Source organism: Oncorhynchus gorbuscha, linkage group LG18 (assembly GCF_021184085.1).
Source record: "Oncorhynchus gorbuscha isolate QuinsamMale2020 ecotype Even-year linkage group LG18, OgorEven_v1.0, whole genome shotgun sequence".
In the NCBI taxonomy this organism is placed as follows: Eukaryota; Metazoa; Chordata; class Actinopteri; order Salmoniformes; family Salmonidae; genus Oncorhynchus; species Oncorhynchus gorbuscha.
Genome location: NC_060190.1, coordinates 18361972 through 18389039, shown reverse-complemented (window position 1 = coordinate 18389039; position 27068 = coordinate 18361972). Strand labels below are relative to the sequence as shown.

Here is a 27068-nt window from a genome sequence, read left to right as displayed (position 1 = left end):
TGCTCCCATGATTTGGTAAATAGAGGAAATTTCCACGACAATATGCAGTGGTCAATCTTGAGAAATAACCATTAAAACACGTTAAAATATAATGATTGTCTCGAATACAGTATGTTGAATGATAGTCTTGTAAAATTCATACATATAATATGGTCTAAGTGTGTATGTACAAACACATGTACACGCCTATGCTTCAGTAATAGTCAGAAGTTCCTCAAAAGAATGAAAATGTGACTGAGGTCTGACCTTAGTTCCCAGTCAGCCAGACAATTTACAGAGCAAAGATGTTCATTTACATTAACTTTCTAATCCTTGGGTATATCTGCAATACCTGCGCTGGTAAGTACATTTTAAAATGTGTCCAAATCATTGTATTTGATGTTTGAAAAACTGGACAAGGTGTGCACCTGTGGTAGTATGATGAGCTTTGTTGGCTAATGGGAAAAACTGCACAACTATTCAGTCTATTTTAACCTCAGTCTAGTCTGATCGATGCTCAGTCTTGCTTATGACTTCATTGACCATCATAGGCAGCAAAATTAATATTTTCCTACTCAATTATCTGAAAGAATGGACTACTATAGGGTTAGATCCAGGGTAAAAAAAATATATATAGCATCTTGAAGTGTGGATCCTAACCCTTTGATGTTTCTTATGACAGGGTTACACCAAAAGACAATGCCTGAGAAACAAACAGCAACCTTGAGCTGTCATCACCCTGTGGGAAGTTGCGTAACATGGAGCAGAGAAATAGATTGTAAGACAGTAGACATTGTCACTATTCAAGATGGAGTCGATGACAGAAAGCACATTTCTGATCCAGGCAACCATTATGGCTCAATAGTAGACAAGTCATTGGTTATAGTGAGTTTGAAAGCCTCAGACTCTGGAACCTACTTCTGCAACATGCAACCAACAGTATATCTAAGCGTGACATCAAACAATGGCAAGAGTGTCCCAATAACCAACTGTTCTGGGGAGAGAATACCAAACACTAAACACAATAATACTAAGCAAGTGTTGGTTGGTGTAGTTTCTGGTTTTGGGGTGCTTCTGTTAATGAGCATCTTCATCTGGAGATATTTCTCAAAAAGAAGAGCAGTAAGGGCTGAAGCGGAAGGCAAAAACATTGCAGACGACCACATCTATGCTGTCATAAAGGATCATGGGGCTAGGCCGAGAGCAGAACGCAGCACTCAGGGTCAGAGTCAGTCTATATATTACCTGGCAGGTGTTCCAGGAATGAAGGGTAAAGGTACTCCTAAACAAAGTGAATCCCCTTATGTCATGCTCCATATTCCACAAACTGAAGTCACAACAGTGAGGGCATGAACTCCTTCGCAATAAATCTACAGGAAATGATCATGACAAGTCTTTGCAAGTCACTCTGAGTCATTAAGACATTACTTTGTTTTTTCACAAGGCTATTTGATATTGGTGTATTTTTTCCATCCAGTAGCCTTGATGTGTGTGAACTTGTTTTGCCTCAGAATACTGGAGTATGTATATGTTCACCTTAAATGAGATAAGTTCCTTTTTCATGATCTAACTGGAATGGTCAGTGAATTGCTTAGCTTTTAATGCAAGAATAGTAAACACAATTTTTGTATACACACAATCACACACTGCTAAAGTATTCAGACCACTTGACTTTTTCCACATTTTGTTACATTACAGCCTTATTCTAAAATTGATGACATTTTACACACACAACTCCATAATAAAAGTGAAAACAGGTTTTTCACTGGTTATTTTCAATGGTTATTCTGACAGAGCTCTAGAGTTCCTCTGTGGAGATGGGAGAAAATTCCAGAAGGACAACCAGGCCTTTATGGTAGAGTGGCCAGATGAAAGCCACTCCTCAGTAAAAGGCACATGAAATCCCACTTGGAGTTTGCCAAAAGGTACCTAAAGACATGAGAAAGATTCTCTGGTCTGATGAAACCAAGATTGAACTCTTTGGCCTGAATGGCAAGCGTCACTTCTGGAGGAAACGTGGCACCATTCGTACGGTGAAGCATGGTGGTGACAGCATCATGCTGTGGGGATGTTTTAAACGGTAGGGACTGGGAGACTTGTCAGGATCGAGGGAAAGATGAACGAAGCAAAGTATAGAGAGATCCTTGAAAACCTGCTTCAGAGTGCTCAGGAACTCAGACTGGGGCGAAGGTTCTCCTTCTAACAGTACAACGACCCTAAGCATACAGCCAAGACAACGCACGAGTGGCTTCGAGACAAGTCTCAATGTCCTAGAGTGGTCCAACCAGAGCCCGGACTTGAACCCAATCTAACCTCTCTGGAGAGACCTGAAAATAGCTGTGCAGCGATGCTCCCCATCCAACCTGACAGAGCTTGAGAGGATCTGCAGAGAAGAAATGGGAGAAACTTCAAATACAGGTGTGCCAAGCTTGTAGCCTAAGAAGACTCGAGACTGTAATCGCTACTAAAAAGGTGATTCAAGAAAGTACTGAATACTTATATAAATGTTATGTTTCAGTTTGGAAATTAATACATTTGCTAAAATTACTAAAAACTTGGTTTTGCTTTGTCATTATGGGGTATTTTGTTGTGTAGCTGTGGGGGAAAAACACAATTTAATCCATTTTATAATACGGCTGTAACATAAAATGTGTGAAAAAAGTCAATGGGTCTGAATACTTTCCGAATGCACCGTAATTCATCATTTAAAATATTACACCCATTTGAACATGAGTTACGCAAGAAATTGATTGATATGCTTGCTGTGTATTACACCAGTAAGTGTATTACTCCTGTAAGATATTCAAGAGGTCATAAACTGTCCATCATTTTTTATTAGTTGCATCCATGTTATAAACACACAATGCCGCATCAAAATATATTACAGAAGTTTAATCAAATGTATTGATTTTGTAAATGTGTCAGTTGCAACTTCAATAAAATGTTACAGCTAACCAGTTTCTTGCTGTACATTATTTTGCAGATAGCTAAGTGTTTTTACAGGACATAAATACACACAAATGAGCTGTCAGTTGTGAAAATCAATATAATCCTAATTATATTCCAGTTCAATTTTTTAAAATATAAAACAAAAAGTTTATACTACAGTACTTACATATGACCGATTTTCAATCCCTCAACTTGGAGTCTCAAAATGGACACCAGTAAAGCAAAGTGATACTCCTCTTACATCATTAACATATCAAAGCTAAATCATCTCCAACTAAAATCAACAATAGCCGTTACAATATACAATTCCTTTTATGACATTCAATGTCAATAGTTCACATTGCGTGTGTACAAGCACTTCATTTAGAAATCTATGCACATAAACATTCAAATTATATGTATACAATATGGTTTACAAAGGGAGTGAATCAAGTTTTTTTGCACTATACTAAATTGAATGTGAAACTGTAGTATATTTGTACCTACAGTATAGTACAGTTATTAAAGTGTTTCTGAAATGTTGAATCAGCAGCAGTGACTGTATTAAGTGTGAAACTCAGAAGACATGCAGTCAACAAAAGCATCATTCTATTAGCCAGCTGGAAACATGGAGAGGAACACTGTTAGCAACAGCTTTCACGACCAGTAGGCACACCAACTGCCTAGGCTCAAAAATACACAATTAAGTATTGAAAGGTGAAGTCTCGAGAGACTATACTGTGCCACCATTAGTTGATGCCACCGTCAATGATTATTCTCACAATCCTGAATACTATGATTCAACCTGAACCAATGCCATATGTGACATCAGCTCGACTTTTTTAATTTGATGTTTAACTGTAGTAGCGACCACTAAAGGTGAAGTCCCAGACTATTACTTCGAGAGCTCACCAAAATGACTAGGTAACAGTTCACCCAAACTGGGAGGGATCATGAGTCCTTGTTATCGCACTCAAAAGTTCCTCTCCTCAGACTATTTACAATTGATACATTGTGTAATAATGAGAAATTTGTATCAACAGTAAAAAAGGGGAAGTTCAGTTTTTTTGTTTCTAACCTTGTAGGTACTCTATGGGCTAGAAGAAATGTAACCCATGGTTGGGTTAGTCGGCAGGGTAGCCTAGTGGTTAGAGCGTTGGACTAGTAACCGGAAGGTTGCGTGTTCAAACCCCCGAGCTGACAAGGTTTAACAAATATGTCATTCTGCCCCTGAACAGGCAGTTAACCCACTGTTCCCAGGCCGTCATTGAAAATAAGAACTTGTTCTTAACTGACTTGCCTGGTTAAATAAAGGTAAAAGAAAAAAGAAAAAAAGTCTACTTTTATGATGAGGAACCATCTAACATTAAGTTATAAAATACTGAACATCCCGTTTAAGCAAATTCAAGAAGCCATGACCCATACAGTACAGAAACAGGCTACCCTTAACACCACAGGTAGTGAAGAATAATGCCTTCATGGTCAGTTCCCATAGTTACAGCACATGTCAGTCTCAATCGCATATCACCAGAAATGGTAGAAACTAGAGTTGCCAATGAAATTATAGCTGCATAAAAAAATTTTTTTTTTTGTAAAGCCTCCCTTCAAAACATTATTTCTGAGAAACTGTGGTGAACAGGAAGAGAGCAGAGTGGATGACTCAGCAAGTCAATGCTGCCAGGACTTTGCAATGTCTTCTAGATTGGCAGCGGTTGCATTACCTTTCAGCAAGGCCCACTTTAGAACCATTTTGTGTCACTGTAATAGGAAATATTCTACACCGGTTGTCATTACATTACTTACTTGACTTATAAGATGAGACCATTTCTCATGTGTTTGGTCCTCATAAAAAGTACAATTTCCACAAGAAAGGAAGGAGAGCGAGTAGGAAAGGAAGGAAGGAGAGCGAGTAGGAAAGGAAGGAAGGAGAGCGAGTAGGAAAGGAAGGAAGGAGAGCGAGTAGGAAAGGAAGGAAGGAGAGCGAGTAGGAAAGGAAGGAAGGAGAGCGAGTAGGAAAGGAAGGAAGGAGAGCGAGTAGGAAAGGAAGGAGAGCAAGTAGGAAAAATGTAGTAAGGTAAGTAGTAAGTTAGATCTGTTCCTTAGTGCCTCTGATAACTTGGTTGTACCGAGGTCAATACCTAGACTGCGACCTGCGAAGGCACTGCACACTTTGGTTTTGGGATTAAAGCTGCTCCATCGTAGCCTGGTCACAGATCTGTTTGCGCAACTCCAATGGGCAATGCATGACAATGACCATAGGAAATGGCAAAACAGCACAAAAAGATCTGGGGCAAGGCTAGCTCCAACCCGTCCTCATCTAAAATGTCTTCAACCAGTTCCATGGCTGCTGTAGTCAAAGACGCCCTTCTTGAAGAACGGGGAGAAGTCACAGACTGTGTACTTGGACAGCTGCAGACCACCCTCAGAGTCTGAATCAGTGCGGAGTGGAGAGCCAGAGGAGGGCGACATCATAACCCTGAAGAAGTTTTGCAGATATTTCTGGAGGAGCAAACAGAGAAGAGTGAGGAATGACTACAAGTAAGAGATTTTTAAAAAAGAGAGTAAAAAGTAAAACATTTACACAAGTCAAAAAGAAAACAAAGATATTGTACTTTCCAGAAGAGAGAGAGAGTGTGTGTTAGGTCTGTTTGAGAGAATACTATAGATTAGTAGGGTGTGAATTAGCAATGACAGTAGCATGGAGCATTTATCTCCTGCTTAGTCATCCAATATTAGAACAATATTTCTTCTTATCCATACAATGATATCAATCAATATAATAATAACTCCTACAGTGCCATCTACAGTTCAAACACACTTTAAAAATCAGTGGTCACCAACCTTTTCATAGTCAACAAGAAAACAGAGATCTACCGCTCAGATTATTATTTTTAAAACATGACTTAAAAGAATGTAAGCCTATGCAACATTAATGAGCTTTGTGCAGTAGGCCCAATACATTATTACAACACATTTCACTATGCTTGCCCTTCAGACTATATTATATTTCAAAACTTAAGCATTGATAACAATAGATTGATAACAAGATCAGTTGTTGTATAACTTGCAAGGCACAGCTGAGCATGAATTGAAATAATTTGCAACAAATTAGCTTTTGTTTTTTACTGTACTGATGGTACCTGCATCTGATGGTCAGTTTCAATGGAGGGAGAGAGCAGCAGAGGGTCTGCCTCTCAAGTTCCCTGCTCTCTCCTTTCCTCAGGCAGACTGACCAGAGAGAGAGGGGACAGTCTTCCACCTAATGGCGAAACTCAAGTCGCACTACATTATTTCTGCCTCATGCACAAATTCACGTTGTTCTTATGACTAGAGAAAGGGGCGAGAAACATCAACAATAACAAAAAAGACGACGAGCTGCTAATAATGAAAACACAGGCCTGTTGATACATTCACTGCAGCTGCAGTGGTGGTTGTAGCGCGAGTAGAAGTAGGGAGAAATGCTTTAAGTTTAGTGAAAGTGTTAAATAAAAACAGTGCTGAATAAAACAAACATGAACTCACTCAAACACATCAGCTATTTGCTGCATCTTTGACAGTGTCGCTTTAGTCAGGGTTTTAAAAGTTATGAACTCTCACTTAGGCTAGTATCAAAATTTGCTGTGGGTTTGTGGAAGCTGTAGGCATGGTGATTTGAGCTATCTGATTTGCCAGCGCAGTAGGCACACTTGATTCAGCTCTCTTGGTCTGCAGGGTAGGCAGAGTTTGTCCCTTCAGACAAATTAAAAGGTTCAAAAATGGAAACACTTTTCCTACCCAGCATGCAGGGCTTCTGAATCAAGTGCACCTACTGCCAACAGCGCAAGACTAATAAAAACAAAACATTTGAGCATAAGGATTTAACATTGGCCTTTCTACAGAAATGTTTGGTGATCGACTACTGCTTTAAAATGTCTGTCAAGGAACAATTAGGTCTCTGAACTGACGGATGAGAATGACAAACCTTCAGACTTTTGTCAGTGATTGACAACTTAATTTTACTACTGTTAAGAACGCAATAGTGTGTCAATGGCAGCACCCACCTCCAAGTGACTCTGCCGCTCAGCAACCACTCTCTCATCTCGGTTTCCAAATAGTTTTTTGGGAGGGAATTCTAAAGCTGCAAGCTGGTATGGAAGGAGGTCATTAAGATCGCATCAATTATACTACGATTATCTCCAATAGGGGAGGACATGTTGTATGTGGTAATTCCTAGTTCAGTCTTTTTACCTCGGGGTATTTCATCTTGAGAGTTTTGTGCATTTCCCGAAAGCGGCTGTATCTCCTGAAGACGGTCCACGTTTCATCCATTACAGTGATCTAAAGAGAGAGGAAAATAATACTGAGTACAAGACTGATACAACTAACTCATTGAATAACGGCAGAATTCTAAATGGAGCACTAAGTAAGTAGTAAAGACATGGACCTGTCAGACATGTACGCAAGACCAGAGACAGCAAACTGACGATCCTGGGTCTTGAGAGATACTTAACAAGAGAAGCGTACCTTAATTTCAAACTCAAAGTGCTCATCTTTCCCTTGCCCTCTGAGAACGTAGCGAGGAATGCTAATTTTAACAGGGTCCTTTAGGCAGCCGGAGTTGGTCCCAAGAGGGACAGAGACAAATCGCTGCTGGGAAAGACATGGGTGGAACAAAAGGAAATTGGGAGAGAGAGAAACATGTACAGGAAGGTATAGTCTTATTTATATGACAACAGTGAACAGGTATGAAACAGAACAGCCAGATACCGCCAGGCAATGCAAAGGCTTATACAGAACACAATCTTTATTTTTTTGTTAAAACAATTAAACATATTTTATTAACATTATTACAGTGATCATAGTCACAAGTCATATTGTACGTCAGACATTCTTCATGTTACTTTTCACACAGTCCTCAAAACCATATCGCACATTACCATATGATTGATATGCATAAACATATACACAAACATATTGAAGAAAACTATTTCACCAGCCAAAAATGATTGATGTGAGCATTCATGTAAGAACAGAGGAGGAGAGCTAAGTTGACTAAACAAAAAGGTCAACCTATTCCCTGTAGTGGGGAAGAAAATCTATGAAATATCCAATTAATCAACTACACCAATACAAAACAATTAGGTTTGTGAGTAAAACTGTTCTTAAAGTGACAACGATTTGATTAAGGTGTACCACCACATTGGCAGTATGTTAAGAGAAGCATTCAAATATACTATAAAATACTTTAAAATCAATAGCAGCCATTGGAGTTACACCTTTACATTTTAGTATTTGATCTATATTCATAATATGGACATGTATTTTCTTATAACACAATGTTCATGAGGATTCTGTAGATCCGTTTCAATAAAATGTTACATTGACATTGTGGATGTACGTTAACAATTACAAAAGGCATGGTTCCCATGTCACAATAATGATGTTTTTTGTTTGTTTTTTTAAATATAATTTTCAACTAATCAAAAAAATCATTTAAACAGTGTTAAATACATATTGAAGTGGTATGGCGGTGCCGTGATGCTCAAACAAAATAGGATTTACAAGTGAAATATTTACGATAATGTTGCTAAACTCTTATAGTATGCAAACCCTAATGTCATTAGTCTAGCTAGCTGATGATTAACCTCATAACTGCCAACTCACCATGGCTTTCTTGCTCAAGTGCAACGCTGAAAAAAAAAAAAGTTCAGCAGGACGGCACGGTCATTACACTTCAGGCCTGCAGTGGCAGTTAAACTCCTTTCCTTTTATTACCTACTAGCATGACATCCTTTTATGACCTGTAAGCACAGCCTTAAAAATCAGGTTGACAGATGATTGATAAGGATTGCTGCATCCGAGGTAGAGCTGAAAGTTAATTTCCAGGAATCAGCTGGTGGCCTGCAATCAGAAGGAAAAGGGACAATGGCGACGCCTTTCCTGGTCTTTCTTTTGGTCTCATTCTGCCCTTTGTGAGCCGTGGAGAATGCGATGTCAAGCACCATACATCTATCGCTGTGTCTCACAAGCACACATCGGATGTCTGAGCGTCTGCGCAGCTCTACTCCCTGAAACTGGGGTTGGATGGGAACCAGAGTTGAGCCTCGAGGTACCGGGTGAAACACAACATCCTCTTGCACCAGGCCTATGTGGTTGTCTGTGAGAAAGAACTGGCAAAGAACATCTTGGCGCGAGGTGGAATAGTTTTCCACCTTGATGGAAGTGTAGAGAAGAAGGTGTATGTCAGCCAATGAGGGCTTGTTGGGTCCTTCCATGTTGCCGTGCAGGATGTAGAGCAGGTCAGCCATGATCCTCTTAAAGCGTGAGGTAACACAGAGGCCGCAATCCAGCAGGAGGTCTGGAACGTGGGACCTCCAGTCCAGAGAGAGGCGTGAGAGGTCTCCACGAAGCAAGGGGTGGGCTCCTGGGCCTTTCTGAACCTCTGCCGGGGCAAGGATTTTCAGCAGGGTACAGCATAGCTCCTGGGTAAGCTCTTTGCTGTGGGTGAAGATGACCAAGATGGTGTCTTCAGTGGAGCCCAGGAGTCGTACATGCTGCCCAGCAAAGCTCACTTGGATCTCCTTGATGTGCAAGAGACTGAAGTGCTGAAAAACTGCCAAAGACTGGTTGTTACCTAAACCAGTACCAGCGGAGACTGCATAGAGGTCGGTTTCAGATAACAGTAAGCAACTTGGTTGTGGTGTAGGCTGTTTGCAATTGGCAACACTTAGCCAGTAGACACCCAAAAGGTGGTGGGAAGTGGCAGCGATTTTGGGCGTCACACAATACAAACGAAAGAGAATCTTCTGAAGTGGAAGAGACTGTAATTCCGAAAGGAAGATGGGAAACTGCACGAGCGTCTGACAATAAACTACAGGCTTCCCGTCTTTGTAAGTTGTCACAGAGCCTTTAGGCCATAATGAAATGTCCGTAATTGCAGACATATGACCTTTCTCAGGTACATTGAAAAGGCAATTGCCTGTCAAATTGGCAAAATGAATTTTATTCTGCCTTGAGTCGGGTTTCATTGAATGGTCAAGCTGCTTTTTCTGAACAAATGGAAGATCTTTTGTAACTATGGTCATGTACTGAGAGAATGTACTAGTCAATGCTGAAGTCTCTCCTGCTCGAACCTGCCGAATGATATCCCGTGTACTCTGCAGATATCGTCCAGCGTCATTATAAACTCCAGAAAGCTTGCCTGCCAAGTATCCAAGGACGTAACTCTGTTTGGCTCCCAGTTCCTTGGTTAGTCGATCCGGTTCTGAAGTTACCAGATTCCTCTGCACCTGCCCATTTACAGACTCTTTGGGGATCTTGTTGAGACCAAAGTAGCCCTTGATGACGATTTGTCTCTTTGAACTTTGTTTCAGTATGGGGACTTCAGAGTTGATCATGGTTGCAGTGTCGTTACTTGTCTTGCTTGTGTTCTGAACTTGGTCTTTGGTAGCTTCCACAGAGTCAAACTGTGTGAGTCCGTGCAACACTGGGTTCTCTGTTCTGGTTTCTCTGGACTGAGAATATGATAGACTTTTGGTCTTGTCAACAATGCAGCAACTAAAATTGGTTACTCCCTCATCTGGGCTACATTGGCCGTTACTTCCATCCTCACTGACTATGGTGTTTGTAGACCTAAATCCCCAGTCCTTGGTTTTAAAATCACAGCCATTGTTCTCGCTCTCAGCTTGGTCAACCTTCCCCTTCACTCCCACCTGCCACCATTTTGCCTTTTCACCCTCTTTATAAGGCAATATGCCTTTCTGTGCCAAGACTTTAGTTTCCCTTCTGGATTGTGAATTTTATCTAACTCAGAGTTGTCTTTGCCACCTTCTTCTTCTGAACTTGTTGTATGCCCTTCCAGATGAGTGCTCGTCTCAAGTCCTGGGATATACAGGTAGCTACGCCACAGCAAGGGCATGGATTCTTTCTGTGTGGACAAGGGGGGGATTCCATGACTATAACTTCAAACCAGAGATCACAGCTCTGAATTATAGTCTTTCAATTATTCATTCTCACCCCAGTAAATTAAGTTCTTCCTCCACCAAGTGTAAAAATCCAGTTGTGATTGAAATAAAATCGAGATGAGCAAGATTACAATTCAAAACAGAATTAAAAGAGATTGATGATTGTTATGCAGCAGGAATACAAAATGACACATCCCAGGCTTCCATGCAATCTTGTTATTTTCTTACAAAACCAGATATCAACCTTGTTTGGCTAGACATTTCTCCTTATCCTGTTCTACACTTGGGTCTGCCTCCTCGGTCAGTGACTGGTTTCCTTTAGCCAATTCAGTATTTATCCAATTTCCTGCTTCTTTGTGATTGTATGGATTTTTCTAGTCAATATCCCCATAAACAGCTATATTCTTATGTTTTTGCAATTTCTTTATAAAGGTCTTAAAAAAGGTTCTTGGTTTAGGAATCTTATATGGTTTATCAGATACAGGTATCCCAAATTTGTAAAACAGAATGTTCCCTAAAGCGCCTTTTACAAACGGCATGTATTTTTTCCATAGTTGGTGTGGTGGTTTGTGAAGATTCAGCATGATTGCCACTCAAGTTAAATTACTGTTTAAAATGTCTGGTTAGTTTCTCAATCTCCAACAAAAAAATAAAATATTAAAGTCTTACCTCATATTTCAATTTCCTAGGGTTTACAGGGTTTTGCAGCTTGTTGTCATCCTGTAATGAATAAGACCACACCTCTAAGCAATGACAAACAATTCCTAAAAGATTCACTGCAATGTCAAATTCAACTCAAACTAAAATTGCATATGTTGCGGCAAATGGACAACTTTCGGCATCAGGCAGAAGAGTCTGCCTGATGGCAGACCCATCTCCTATTGGGGAAAATAAAAGCAAACAAGGCAAAACATCATCCATATAATTAGAGGAAGGTTGGAAAAAGATCCCACGTGATTGGTCCACGTAACCTCTAGAGAATTATCAGAAATGCATGCAGATTATAGTTCATTCTGTATACCGTGTCGGGGACCTGGGCTTACCTCATCTGTTAATCTAACAGAGCTAGAATCATTAACTTCTTTGTCCTCCTGTAGGATTGAAGAGCTTCATATAATTGCTATTTTTTGAAGGCACAATTTCCAAATGGGGTTTTCTTTATTAAGCTCCGATCGTATGGGAGACTACAGTGACTAAGACTTTATGAGTTTGAACATCAATAATATAATTAGTGAGATTGAGAAATATCACCATCTGAATTTAGCATACGCTCTGTACAGAGAATGCAAACAAAACAATGAGTCACTGATGCTTACCTGCAGAGATTCAGATGAAAGTGAGAGCTCAATGTTTTTGTCACCATTGATGCGGTTCAGCTTCTGTAACCTTCTCTTAACCTCCTCCTCAATATATGCATTTATCCTGTCAACGGATAAGGAAACTTATTAGACACTCAATCTGCAATAGCCAGGTCAACACTCGGGTCCAAAAATAAGGCATCTTCAATATGATCATCTGGTAGTTACGTTGACATCTACATTTTACCATTCCCAATCCTACAACACATTTGCCTGTGCTGTTTCTGGCAATCATTGTGAATATCGCATAGGATTTGACACATACAGTTCCTTCAGAATGTAAATGGGTGTGAATACTTTCTCCTCATTTTGTTGTTACAAAGTCAGATTAGCTCGATTCCGTTTTTTTTTTATCCTGGAAAAACTCCCCAGACAATTACAAGCATACCCATAACATGATGCGGCCACCACTATACTTGAAAATATGGAGTGTGATACTCAGTAATGTGTTGCATTGGATTTGCCCCAAAACATAACAGATTATTTTACTGCCTTGTTGCAAACAGGATGCATGTTTTGGAATATTTTTTATTCTGTACAGATTTACTTCTTTCCATTCAGCCGTTAAACCATGTTTTAAAGTCACCATTGGCCTCATGGTGAAATCCCTGAGTGGTTTCCTTCCGTTCCGGCAACTGAGTTAGGAAGGACGCCTGTATATTTGTAATGACTGGGTGTATTGATACACCATCCAAAGTATAATTAATAACTTCCACATCCTCAAAAGGATTTTCAATGTCTGCTTTTTATTCTTTTTTAAATCTACCAATAGGTGCCGTTCTTTGCGAGGCATTGGAAAACTTCCCTGGTCATTGGGGTAAAATCTGTATTTGCAATTCACTGCTCGACTGAGGGACCATTCAGATAACTGTACGTATGGGTACAGAGAAGGTAGTCCTTGAAAAAAAATCCTGTTAATCACCATTATTGCTCACAGAGAGAGTACATGCAACTTATTAAGCAAATGTTAACTCCTGAACTCATTTATTGAGGTAGCAGGTAAGCCTAGTGTTTAGAGCGTTGGCCTAGTAGCCGAAAGGTTGCAAGATTGAATCCCCGAGCTGACAAGGTAAACATCTGTCGTTATGCCCCTTAACAAGGCAGTTAACCACTGTTCCTAGGTTAATCCACTGTTCCTAGGCAGGCAGTCATTGAAAATAAGAATTTGTTCTTCACTGACTTGTCTAGTTAAATAAAGGTAATATTTTTAAAAAGTCAAATAAAAATGTAGGCTTGCCCTAACAAAGGGATGGAATACTGCTTGAATAAATACATTGCAGCTTTTCATAGTTTTGTTTTTGTGTTAAAATTTAAAAAAACATATTTCCATGTGGTATTTTGTGCAGGCCAGTGACGACAAATCTATTTTAAATTCAGGCTGTAACAACAAAATGTGGTAAATGTCAAGGGGTGTGAATACTTTCTGAAGGCACTGTACCCGTCATCCGCGATAGGAAGCACTGGGGGTAGGCTCTGGATTGGGCTGATAGGGGGGGTGCCGAGACTGGTCTTTTCATCGACGCTCCCGGTGTGACTCCTTCCACTCCCCTCAGTTTTACTGATCCTCTGCTTCAGGTTCTGGATCTCCCGCTCCACCCTGAGGACATGGAGAGAAGATGGAAAGTTGTCATGTGTCTATCAACCCAAAGAGTCATGTAAATACGCTCATTCCACAAAACTATTACTCATTTATCATGTCCATAATCATATTACCAATTGAGGAACACCATTTTAAAACAGGAGAGATTGACCAATGTGATAATACCATCATCACGCAATGACACCATCTCGCATCATATCATCTCTTGAAACTTTGACATAAGCTTATCTACATTTTCCATAATTATGTGGACAGTGTTAACTCAAATACGACAAGGTTCCAGCTTAACAACGTTTACTCAACCGTATTAGCACAATACATGGTTGCCATTACACTCAGGACAGGTTCATCAATGAGACTCCTACACAGGCGCACTAATAACAGAGTGATAGCACCGTATAATAACAGAAATATAAGGTTACTTAAACATGACCTTAACTAACAGACAGCAATGTGTCTTCTACACACCTTCCACTAAAAGGACAGATGTTTTACTATTAATTGATTCTACAGATTGATCTTTAGTGACAATAAATAACAAGCATGCTCACCTCTTCTGGTCGAGTTCCCGCACGGGCCCCAGAATGGAGGCCTTGCGCCTGGATTCCTCACTATCAGAGACCAGCGAGACACTGCGCCTCAGCGCTAAGTGCCTTCTCTCCAGGCGCACCACCGCCTGCTCTAGGGCCTTACGCTGCTGCTTCTCCCGCGACTCCAGGATCTCCTTCTCCTTACGCCGCACTTTCTCCTCCTGGCGCGCCACGTTGGCCGTGAACTCGTACGTCTCCTGCAGCTGCTGAAGCTGCTCGGCACTGGCGCAGTGCGAGGTAAGGCGCTCCTCCTTCTCCTCAAGTTCCTTCTCCACCTGGTAAAGGGTGTTGTCTAGTCCCAGGGATATGTTGTCAGCACCAGTGGAGGTTCCGAGTTTCAGCAGCTCCTCCGCCCTCTGCTTCTCCTCGGCCACCGCCGGCAAGAGGCTGTCGGTTAGGCTGGCTAGCCGGCGCTCCTTAAAGAGGAGGCGCTGCTCGGCCTGGTGCATCCGCTGCTCCTCTTTGGAGAGTTCAGAGGCGTCCTGGGCTCCCTTCTCCTGGGTCTCTCGCAGCTTTCGCTGCCGCTCCTTATGGGCGTGGACCAGGAGGGCCAGGGCAGCGCGCTCTGAAGCCACCTCCTTCTCCAGGCACTTCTTCTGCTGCAGGAGCCTTTCCTCCAACTGACCCAGCTCCTCCACCTGTGCTGCCTTGAAGTCCGTGTAACGGACCTGGGCGGCGTGCCCAGCCTCCACACCCATTCCTTCACAGTCGGAGCGCCCGTTGGCCTCCTTGGCACAGAGCAGGGCCTCGCGGATCTCGGCCAAGGCACGACGCTCCTCATCCAGTCGCCGGGTGTCCTCGCGGGTCAACAGGGCAGCCGCCGCCTCGTGGCGCTCCCTCAGCTGCTCTTCCAGGCGCCCAACCAGGCCTAGCTGCTCCAGCTCGCCCTCCTCCAGCCTCCGCCTCTCCGCCTCCAGCCGCACCGCCTGCTCCTCCTTCTCCCGCTTCAGCCGTTCCAGCTCATGGAAAATCTCTGTCTGCTCGGCACGCTCTGCCGCCTCGCTATGGCGGCGCGCCTCCTCGTCCTGTGGCTTCTCATCCTCGCGCTCCTCCTGCTGCTTCAGCCGCCTCTGTAGCACCAGCTCCTTGGTCTCGCGGTGGCGCTCCTCCTCAAAGCGCTGCTTCTCAGTCAAGAGGTCGCGCAGGCGGCTCTCGATGTCCTGGCTGCGGCAGCGGAGGGTCTCCTCCTGGTGGCGGATGCGCTGCTGCACCTGCTCAGACTCCTTGCGCTGGGACGTCACCTCATGTTGCAGGCGCTCCAGCTCCGCCTTCTCACACTTCTGCCTGTCTTCCATCTCCTTAATCAGCCTCCTGCACCCCAACCAAATACATTAGAATAATAGTGAAGACATCAAAACTATGACATACCACACACACACGATCCTGTAGTAACCAAAAAAGGGTTTATATAAAATCAAAATATATTTTATATTTGAGATACTTCAAAAGTAGCCACCCTTTGCCTTGATGAGAGCTTTGCACACACGAGGTAGTCACCTGGAATGCATTTCAATTAACAGGTATGTCTTGTTCTTTCCTTCTTAATGCATTTGAGCAAATCAGTTGTGTTGTGACAAGGTAGAGTTGGTAAACAGAAGAGATAGCCCTATTTGGTAAAAGAACAAGTCCATATTATAGCAAGAACAGCTCAAATAAGCAGAGAGAAATGACAGTCCATCATTACTTTAAGACAAGAAGGTCAGTCAATCCGGAAAATGTCAAGAACTTTGAAAGTTTATTCAAGTGCAGTCGCAAAAATGTTCAAGCGCTATGATGAATCAGGCACTCATGAGGACCGCCATAGGAATGGTACCCAGAGTTACCTCTGCTGCAGAGAAGTTCATTAGAGTTACTTGCCTCAGAAATTGCAGCCCAAATAAATGCTTCACAGAATTCAAGTAGCAGATATCAACATCAACTGTTCAGAGGAGACTGAATCAGGCCTTTAGTAGTGGAGCAAGTCAACAATGAAGGACACCAATAATAAGAAGAGACTTGCTTGGGCCAAGAAACATGATCAATGGACATTAGACCGGTGGAAATCTGTCCTTTGGTCCGAGAAGTCCCAAATTAGACAGATTTTTGGTTCCAACCACCGTGTCTTTGTGAGACACAGAGTAGGTGAACGCATGAGCTCTGCATGTGTGGTTCCCACCGTGAAGCATGGAGGTGGGATGGTGTGTGGGTGCTTTGCTGGTAATATTGTCAGTGATTCATTTAGAATTCAAGACACACTTAACCAGCATGACTACCACAGCATTCTGCAGTGATACACCATGTCATCTGGTTTGCGCTTAGTGGAACGATCATTTATTTTTCAATAGGCCAATGACCCAACACACCTACAGGCTGGTTAAGGGCTATTTGACCAAGGAGAGTGATGGAGTGCTGCATCAGATGACCTGGCCTCCACAATCACCTGACCTCAACCCAATTGAGATGGTTTGGGATGAGTTGGACAGCAGAGCGAAGGAAAAGCAGTCAACAAGTGCTCAGCATATTTTGGAACTCCTTCAAGGCTGTTAGAATAGCATTCCAGGTGACGCTGGTTGAGAGAATGCCAAGAGTGTGCAAAGCTGTCGTCAAGGTAAAGGGTGGCTACTTTGAAGAATCTAAAATATGTTTGTTTACTACATGATTCCATGTGTTACTTAGTTTTGATGTCTTCACTATTATTCTACAATGTAGACAATGGTAAAAATAAAGAAAAACCCTTGAATGAGTAGGTGGCCATACTTTTGACTGGTACTGTACATAGCAAACAAGGCATTTTTTCTATTATAACTAGTATTGTACGACTAACAATAAGAGTCTCCAATAATCATGTGATGTCAGCATATTTGCTTTTAAAAAGCACACCGTTCCTACAATGCAGTGCATTGCAGGTGACTAGTGAGTCAACATTGGACTTTTTGTACAGTCAAAATGCGAGCATGGGTGTGCGCGTCTCCCCTCGCACCTTTTGTGTTCCAGCTTCTCCAGCTCTTCCCGTTGCTGCCTCTCAATTTCCAACCTAGGCAAGTACACCAATAGCATTTAGCTGGCTTAAAAACCATGACAGGGAGACTGGACTCAAACACACACACACTATTACTCAACGAGACGGCATGATCACAGAAATGAAGGCTGCAATTGGCATGACTAAAGAGCTTCATACAAAATAGTGATTGAAACAAGCGCGGCGACGTGCAAAATCATAACAAAAAAAAACAAGACGATGACGGCTTATGTTCAAACAAACAGCAGTGGCGTCAGGAGACAAAGTGAAAAAGATGTCATGTTTCACTAGCATTGTTAAAACAAAGCAGCGAACATTGACCACTCTGGTCAGGTCTACCGGAGATAGATGGGGCCCATTTTCAGTGAAGAGACTGCCAAGGGAGGGTTCAGAGATACATGAGTTACTGTACTTTTAAAATTAGACTCAATGAAGAGCAATAATTACACAAAGGAGTTAAAACACAGCCATAACTGTTACCAACGTTCACTAAATACTGGCTGTGTATTCCTCAAAATATCCATGGTTGCTCTGGACCTACTAATTTCGTTGTTGTTTTTTGTCTGTGTGTGCATACCTAGTTGGTTGCTCTAGATTAAAAAAAAAAATCCAGTTTAGGTCTAAATTAGGAGTAAGTGCTATGGAATTACTTTTTGTATTGGACAAAACTGAAAACACTATGTACTTCCTCCACAAGGGGTGCTGTAAAACAAAACCAAAGCATTCCCAGGCAGTTCTGTACAAGCAAAATTAATCTCTGGCACAACAGATTTTTGGAGAGTTAGTAATAGAATCAATGAAGGCCATACGGTTTGTGTGATGTGGCATTTGTGACGAGCAGCGTTACCAGCTTACATGATTTAGGCTTGAGTCACAGCAGTTGCAATGTTACAGACCTCCTACAATCCAAAGTAAATATTTTCCCCATTTCCATTTTGAGCTACACCTGTGCCAACTGCCTAGATTGTCATAAAGACTACCACAACACTGATGTCTTTGACTGGGCACTGTAACATTGTATTTCAGCAAAGAAAGGTGTCACATTTTAATTTGTTGAATTCTTTTTTACAATCAATCCACTGCTTCAGTCAGTGGTCACATGGGTGAGCAGCAACGGATAAGCGAATGTAGGAAAAGGAACTCCTGAAAAGGCATGTGGAACTGCGCAGAGGGAGTTGGGGTGAATCATTCATGTGCTGGAGCATACATTTGACTAATCCCAAACCAGTCCCCATTGCCTACTCCCTATGCACTTCTGGCGATCTGAGAGGAATAAATTAGTATAAGCAATATGGGAAAAGCTTCACCTTGCCCTCTTGATTTTTTACCATATTGCCTATAGCTATCCAATCCTCTCAGATCTCCACAAGTGCATAGACAGTAGGGGCTAGAGGCAGATTTGGGATTAGGTGATACATACACCCACGTAGACTCACCCTGGGTTGTAGAGCATTACTGTGGAGAGGTTCTCACATGATTTGTTGAGATCGGTCATAGACGGACTAAAGGAGGAGAGCAGTCCACTCTGGGAAAAATTTACAACACACAACAAAGTTCAACATGACCATTGACCTCATGATGACTCATTGGTCAAGTCGACTGCATCCTAAAAGGCTTACAGTAAATGTGCCCTTCCACTAGATGGTTATTTCAAATCAAAGTTCATTGGTCGCGTACACAGATGTTATTGCAGGTGCAGCGAAATGCTTGGCTACATGAGTAATAAGCTATTTGAGTCATGACTAGAGGTCGACCGATTATGATTTTTAAACGCTGATACCGATTATTGGAGGACCCCAAAAAAAGTTTATACTGGTTCAAATCGGACGATTTTTATATATATATATATATATATATATATAATAACGACAATTACAACAATACTGAATGAACAATAAACACTTATTTTAACTTAATATAATACAGCAATAAAATCAATTTAGTCTCAAATAATGAAACATGTTCGATTTGGTTTAAATAATGCAAAAACAAAGTGTTGGAGAAGAAAGTAAAAGTGCAATATGTGCCATGTAAAAAGCTAACGTTTAAGTTCCTTGCTCAGAACATGAGAAAGCTGGTGGTTCCTTTTAACATGAATCTTCAATATTCCCAGGTAAGAAGTTTTAGGTTGTAGTTATGGGACCATTTCTCTCTATACCATTTGTATTTCATATACCTTTGACTATTGGATGTTCTAATAGGTACTTTAGTATTGCCCGCCTATTCTCGGGAGTTGATAGGCTTGAAGTCATAAACAGCGCAAGAGCTGCTGGCAAACGCAGTAAAGTGCTGTTTGAATGAATGCTTACAAGCCTTCTGCTGCTTACCACCGCTCAGTCAGACTGCTCTATCAAATAATAGACTTAATTATAATAACACACAGAAATACGAGCCTTAGGTCATTAATATGGTCAAATTCGGAAACTATCATTTCGAAAACAAAATGTTTATTCTTTCAGTGAAATACGGAACCGTTCCGTATTTTATCGAACGGGTGGCATCCATAAGTCTAAATATTGCTGTTACATTGCACAACCTTCAATGTTATGTCATAATTACGTAAAATTCTGGCAAATTAGTTCGCAAAGAGCCAGGCGGCCCAAACTGTTTCATATACCCTGACTCTGTTGCATAGAATGCAAGAGAAGTGACACAATTGACCTACTTAAAATAAATCCATGTTAGCATGCAATATTAACTAAATATGCAGGTTTAAAAATATATACTTGTGTATTGATTTTAAGAAGGCATTGACGTTTATGGTTAGGTACATTGGTGCAACGACAGTGCTTTTTTCACGAATGCGCTTGTTAAATCACCCGTTTGGAGAAGTAGGCTGTGATTCGATGATAAATTAACAGGCTCCGCATCGATTATATGCAACGCAGGACAAGCTAGATAAACTAGTAATATAATCAACCATGTGTAGTTAACTACTGATTATGTTAAGATTTATTGTTTTTTATAAGATACGTTTAATGCTAGCTAGCACCTTACCTTGGCTCCTTGCTGCACTTGCATAACAGGTCATCAGCCTGCCATGCAGTCTCCTCTTGGAGTAAAATGTAATCGGCCATGATCGGTGCCCAAAATTGCATATTACCGATTGTTATGAAAACTTGAAATCGGCCCGAATTAGTCGGCCATTCCGATTAATCGGTCGACCTCTAGTCATGACTTACTTGATTTAAACCCTTGGGGAGCATAGATCATCCACATAATAATAATAATATTATAACAACTGAATAATACCACAACTAATAAGTTTCTTTAAAAGGCCTTTGAGAGAAAGTGCCTTTGGTGTTACCTTCCTCTTTTCCCTTAGTTTAGCTGCCTCTTTAGGGTGGTTGAAACGGAACATGTTAGTTCTCCCCAGTAGGACAACAGCACCTATCAAACACAATAGAACAATAAATATTGAATAAAGGTAATAAGGGGAAAAAAATACTTCTAAAATGACTAGAGATGAGTATATGTGGGATTGGACATTCACAGAACAATCATTGTGTTGGCTGCCGGGAACACACACGTCGATCCAGAGCATCCCAAACATGCTCAATCTGTGACATAATAATAATAATAATAATAATAATAATAATAAATAATAATAATAAATGTCTGGTGAGTATGCAGGCCATGGAAGAACTGGGTCATTTTCAGCTTCCAGGAATTGTGTACAGATCCTTGCGACATAGTCATGCTGAAACATGGTGATGGTGGCAGATGAATGGCACGACAATAGGCCTCAGGATCTCGTCACGGTATCGCTGTACATTAAAATTGCCATGTGTTTGTTGTCCATACCATATCCCCACCATGGGTCACTCTGTTCACAACGTTGACATCAGCTAACCGCTCGCCCACACAAGACCATACACGTGGTCTGGGGTTATGAGGGCGGTTAGACGTACTGCCAAATCCTCTAAAATAATATTGGAATAGCATCTACAGATGGAAAATCCAGACAATCCAAATAATGTGCAACTAAAAGCGCATACCTTGGTTTAGTGGGGAGGCTTCTGTCACTTGCACTCCATTCACAGAGCACTGGGCCCCATTGAGTGGAACCAGGGTGACGGTGCCAGTCTGGTTCGCAAACATGCAGTGTTCACTTTCCAGGTCCAGCCCATGGAGAACTACAGAGAGGATGAGAGGGAAAGACAGTGTTTGCACGCGCACACATATATTACCATTATGAATTGTTTCTTTGTCCCGATTTGTAGCAAAGTATGACAGCGGATAGAGTATGTCAGAGGCCACTCACCAATGTCCTGAACAGTCGACGCATCGTCTCGACCAACATATGTCCTGCCCTCCTGGGACAAAAATGAAAGCGATACAGTAGGTCAAGTCCATGTAAATTCTATTTAAGTTTAAAAGGAGGACATATTAAATTGTGAATCAATCTGAGAGAGAGAAAAAAAAAACTACTTGTAAAAATAACTAAAAATAATCAAATGTGACTGACCTTTAGATGGTAGAGGATGATGCCAGTACTTAGGAGGTCGTCGTCGATACCAATTAGATGAGGCAACTCCGAATCAAGGACGACACCGATTCCCTCTTTCCTCAGGGCAAGGGTTTCTTCCTGTAAAGACGAGATCAATGGAAGACGGATACCCAATCATTAGGAACTCATTGAGGTTTCTGACTTAGAAGTCAATTAAATTTCACAGCTGACTATAATTTTAAAAAAGGTATATAACCAGAGTGCTTCTGTGAGCTAAATTGAATTAGACATTTTATACACATATATACCCACTCACCTTGAGAATGTTCTGAGTTTCATTCCACTTGTTAGTCCACTCCTTGGTTAACTCCAACACCTATGACAGAAATAGCACAGAAATAATGTATTGAATATCAAAGATGAGATCACATCACTAACTTGCTGAAAATGGTTGACCTGTTTGTTTATTGATTTGAGAAATAACACCTCACTTGCAAAGTGTCGATTGCTTATTTCGGGTAATCGGGTTTATTTTTTACTCTAAAAAGGAACAATCCACATGGCCTTACTCTGGCTTCATTCTGGTGTAGTTTCTCCTCCATACTCAGAGCAGTGGGTGAATCCAGAAGTGCAATCTGAAAAGGATGGAAACCAACCAACAATCAATACATTATTGAATCACACTTCAATATTCTAAGTCAGTGCGATCTAGTTAGATTAGATGGGACATTTAAAACACAACAACAAGGTCATAGGCCAGTAGCTGGAAAGGTGGACATGTTCAATTTCAATAAAACATAATGTTATATTTATGCATTTAAAAATGTGCCCATAAATTAACAAAATAGATGTTTGCTATACCAATTTGTATACAATAACAGTTTTTTACATAATTTGTAAGGTAGTGTATTGAAGAGCTGTTTTGTTTATGAAATAAATACACTTGAAGGGCCAGAGAAAATGTTGTAGTGGACAGGATAGTTGAGTTCCAATGCCCTAAACAATCAACACACACACACAAAACAATTCAGATCAGTGTGACAAATCCCCCACCTGGTTTCCCTGGACCAGAAGGGCCTTCAGCCGGGCGATTTCAGCCCTGAGCTCTCGGATGAGCTTGACGTTGAAGTCCTCGTTGATAGTGGGCTTGTTGATGATGTTCTTGGCGCGGTTGGCGTAGCGCAGAGTGCTCAGCGTCTCGCCGTAGTTGACATCAGCAGGTGAAATGGCTGCAGAAAACAGGAGCAAAACATCTTTGAAACCTTTGTCGTACTACAAAACACTTTCACATTTGCCGTGTTCTAATGTTGTATCTTTGACTGCAAACATACCACAGATATTTAGCTTATGGCCACTCGCCACACTTAAGCGTCTAATACATAAAGGTCAGCCTTAACAAGTGTTTAGAAAGCCATGTTCTCAAATTCTAGCACCAAGTACACTGGACTAGGAACCCAGTAGGGTTCAGAAATGTCTGAAAAGCACATTCATGCTTCTTGCTGTGGTAAAACTGTAAAAAAATTGGGGTCCCTATTGTTTTATGGCAAAAACTGCAGATCAAGGTAACCTCCCCATCCCGACCCCCCCCCGGATCCCTTTTCCCCTGAGCTGAAGAGCCTAATCACATTATGCACATGATAGGACTGAGTTAAATCAGTTAACTTTGTGTGATTTTAGTGTGTTGAAAATACACTGAAAACATCCAAAATACATAATCTATACAGCTAAAATGTACAATGACATGTTGACTCTAGCAAAGTTTCCATCCAATTGGAAAAATATTTTAATGAGAATATTCTAAAATCCTCAAACAAAATATGAGAAGTTTTACACCAGGGGTGTGTTTCCACCAAACAAACTTCTTGCAGATAAATGTCACGACTTACGAAGTTGGTGCCTCTCCTTGTTCAGGCGGCGTCCTAGCTGCCACCGATCTACTTTTCGTTTTCCATTTGTCTCGTCTTGATTGTACACACCTGCTTCCCATTTAGTTAGAATTTATTCCCTATTTAACCCTCTGGTTCCCACATGGTTTTGTGTGGGATTGTTCTTTGTTTGGTGTTTTACTTCTGTGAGCTGGTGTGTTTCCCTGTGTGGAATTGTTGGTTGTTTCTTTTCAAGTAAAGTACGTATTTTACTCAGTTCTGTGTCCCACACCTGACTCCATCCTACCGCTGCACACTGACACATGACAATAAAAGTCAGTGCGTGCTGACGTAGTGCACACAAAATTCACTTTTTCGCTTAAGTTTTCATGCACTGAATAAAAATCTAAAAGTTCAATACATTTCCAACTCACGGATAGTTGTCACAAACTGTGGCATTAAATATCAAATGTGCTTACTCTGGTCTTGCAGTTAAATAGCAAATGTGCACATTTTTGAGCAGATTGTGTTAAACTATAGGATAGTCTACCTGTGTTTAGTTTAAATCAAAGCACATATTTTGCCTAGTGGAACATGCTGTTTTGGCCACATGAGAAAAAATATATATTTTGCACAATCATGCTAAAATCGCCTTAGTTTTTTTTGTTGTCTTAAAAGTAAAGTTATACTATCATATTAGATGATATCTTGCAGACATGGATTAAGCTTTGATCCAACTTTATTAAACGAGCACCATTCGTTTAATAAATAGCCTGTTCTCTATGGGTAAAGCAGAGACTGTGCTTAAAGTAGAGAATCTCGCACATGTGCAGAAGCTTCGGGACCTTTAGCTGTCGGGAAGAAGGGCCCAGAAAAGTCAAATCCGCAGCAATGCCGTTGTTTTATCCCAGTAAGAAGCATGTCTGGCTCTAATCTAGAGATATATTCATGAGAATCCAGGTTTCCCCTTACATACTGAAGTGGACAGGTAAAAACCAGGGTTCCAAGTCCGGTGTATTTGGGGCTTTCCAAGGGGAGGATTGGAAACATTTGATTAAATGCAAGACATTTTGCATTATTAAGGACTCACTAGCGATCATGATGGTCTTGGAGTTGCCTCCCAGGCTGTCCTTGAGGAGCCACGTTAGCACAGAGTCTCTGTAAGGCACAAACACCTGCTTCTTCTTCAAGTTGGTGTTCACTCCGTCCTGGCTCAGGTCCGCTGGACCAAGACAGGGAAAAGATTTCAGATCAAGCAATAAGAAAAATAATTGGCACTTCAGGCAGGCTAGAGCAAACACTCAAAGTATTTGATAGATTTCAAGTTGTATTTGAATCCAGGTCTGATCAATAGGTAAATCAACAGAGAGAAGAAAACTCACGACTCTGCATACTCAGTAGAAGTAAGACATTGGAACACTACTGTGGTTCAAATATTGTAAGGAGAAAACAACATTGTGGCCTGCATAATCAAGCTAAAAGACATTGCCAGATAAGGGTTTTTATTCCATACAAAAAAATATATTATGCGACTTTAATGAATATGTCCTCATATCTGCTGTCTCATTGATATTACAGTTGGTATAACAGTTACCCACCTAGAGCGGAGATGACATTGCCCAGAGTGACCAGTGACTTGTTGATGTTGCTGCCCTCCTTGAGCCGGACTCCCGTGGCACAGGTAGCGTCCGCTCTCTCGCTGCCCGCCAAGTCCACCAGGTGGATTTGACTGATCGTCTCACAGGGCATCTCCGCGTCAAACTTAGCCTGGAGAGGAAGGACAACACGCGTAAAAAACCTTGAAGTCTGATGAAGACCTTTGAGTCTAAATGTTGCACTTAAACTGTGGGTGTGATCTATTTTTCCTAGAATGGTTAAGTGCCTCACACAGATGCTATTAGTGGCAACCCCTTTAATGGCATTGATTGGCTAGGAGTCCACTCACTTGGCAACTGAATCAGTCCCTAACTAACAAACAAGGACAACTACTCTGCGGCCCTTGTGCACTGGAGCATTCCTGGAGTAGCGGTAGCTAGCCTAGCGGTAGCATTAGCTCGCCTAGAGGCCCACCTGGGTGAAGTTGATGGTGAAGATGGCGTGCGAGCGGCTGCTGGTGTCGTTCATGCCCGTGGCGGCTGTGGTGCGGTTGATGTTGCCCGCCTCCATCAGCTCCTCCACGTCATGATAGTTCTGCACCAAGTGCTTGGACAGGTCTGGGGTCAGATTGGATTAACACATTAGTTCATAATATGGAGAGACAGACATCCACTGTTTTAATTAGAGCTCAACCGATTAATCGGCATGGCCGATTAATTAGGGCCGATTTCATAACAAATTGGTAAGCTCCATTTTGGACACAGATTATGGACGATTACATTGCATTCCACAAGGAAACTGCATGGAATGTTGACCACCTGTTACGCAAGTACAGCATGGAGCCACGGTAAGTTGCTAGCTAGCATTAAACTTATCTTAGAAAAAACAATCAATCTTCACATAATCACTAGTTAACCTAGTAATATCATCAACCATGTGTAGTTAACTACCTTGTCCTGCATTGTATATAATCAATGCGTTGCCTGTTAATTTATCATCGAATCACAGCCTACTTCGCCAAACGGGTGATGATTTATCAAAAACGCATTCGCAAAAAAAGCACAATAGTTGCACGAATGTACCTAATCATAAACATCAATGCCTTTCTTAAAATCAATACACATAAGTATATTTTTTAAAACCTGCATATTTAGTTAAAAGAAATTCATGTTAGCAGGCAATATTAAACTAGGGAAATTGTGTCACTTCTCTTGCGTTCATTGCAAGCAGTGTCAGGGTATATGAAACGGTTTGGGCCGCCTGGCTCGTTGCGAACTAATTTGCCAGAATTTTACGTACTTATGACATAACATTGAAGGTTGTGCAATGTAACAGCAATATTTAGACTTAGTGTTGCCACCCGTTCGATAAAATATGGAACGGTTCTGCATTTCACTGAAAGAATAAACGTTTTGTTTTTGAAATGTTAGTTTACGGATTTTACCATATTAATGACCAAAAGCTCGTATTTCTGTGTTTATTATATTATAATTAAGTCTATGATTTTATACTTGACTGAGCAGTCTGACAGCGGTGGTAGGCAGCAGCAAACTCGTAAGCATTCATTCTTTACTGCGTTTGCTAGCAGCTCTTAGCAATGCTTGAAGCACAGCGCTGTTTATGACTTCAAGCCTATCAACTCCTGAGAATAAAGTGCCTTTTAGAACATCCAATAGTCAAAGGTATATGAAATACAAATGGAATAGAGAGAACTAGTCGGCGCGTCATAATTCCTATTATAACTACAACCTAAAACTTCTT

General features: G+C 41.3%; 1 protein-coding gene and 1 long non-coding RNA gene across 12 annotated transcripts in view; one reads left to right on the top strand and one right to left on the bottom strand.

Annotated features, from left to right (window-relative positions):
• The first annotated feature begins 216 nt into the window (after window positions 1-216).
• Window positions 217-1360, top strand: LOC124002420. Its single transcript, XR_006833020.1, has 2 exons — window positions 217-339; window positions 662-1360. It is a non-coding gene; the product is annotated as an uncharacterized LOC124002420 (long non-coding RNA).
• A 1435-nt stretch (window positions 1361-2795) lies between these two features.
• Window positions 2796-27068, bottom strand: part of LOC124004316 (kinesin-like protein KIF16B) — a 31337-nt gene continuing 7064 nt past the window's right edge. Inside the window, exons 7-27 of one of the 11 annotated variants that reach the window (XM_046313133.1) lie at window positions 25782-25924; window positions 25310-25478; window positions 24802-24933; window positions 22900-23075; window positions 22416-22481; window positions 22163-22222; window positions 21865-21984; window positions 21661-21712; window positions 21395-21532; window positions 20704-20786; window positions 18833-18921; window positions 17358-17411; window positions 14360-15709; window positions 13647-13805; window positions 12167-12272; window positions 11894-11941; window positions 11520-11570; window positions 7411-7536; window positions 7135-7224; window positions 6948-7031; window positions 2796-5406 (exon numbers count right to left, since the gene is read on the bottom strand). In XM_046313133.1, the coding sequence (XP_046169089.1) occupies window positions 5236-5406; window positions 6948-7031; window positions 7135-7224; window positions 7411-7536; window positions 11520-11570; window positions 11894-11941; window positions 12167-12272; window positions 13647-13805; window positions 14360-15709; window positions 17358-17411; window positions 18833-18921; window positions 20704-20786; window positions 21395-21532; window positions 21661-21712; window positions 21865-21984; window positions 22163-22222; window positions 22416-22481; window positions 22900-23075; window positions 24802-24933; window positions 25310-25478; window positions 25782-25924 (3467 nt within the window). In that variant the 3' untranslated portion in view covers window positions 2796-5235. Of the gene's footprint in view, window positions 7032-7134; window positions 7225-7410; window positions 7537-10583; window positions 10814-10902; window positions 10919-11519; window positions 11571-11893; window positions 11942-12166; window positions 12273-13646; window positions 13806-14359; window positions 15710-17357; window positions 17412-18832; window positions 18922-20703; window positions 20787-21394; window positions 21533-21660; window positions 21713-21864; window positions 21985-22162; window positions 22223-22415; window positions 22482-22899; window positions 23076-24801; window positions 24934-25309; window positions 25479-25781; window positions 25925-27068 lie in introns of those variants that run through there. The other 10 variants (XM_046313134.1, XM_046313139.1, XR_006833359.1 and 7 more) reach the window with 10 other exon arrangements.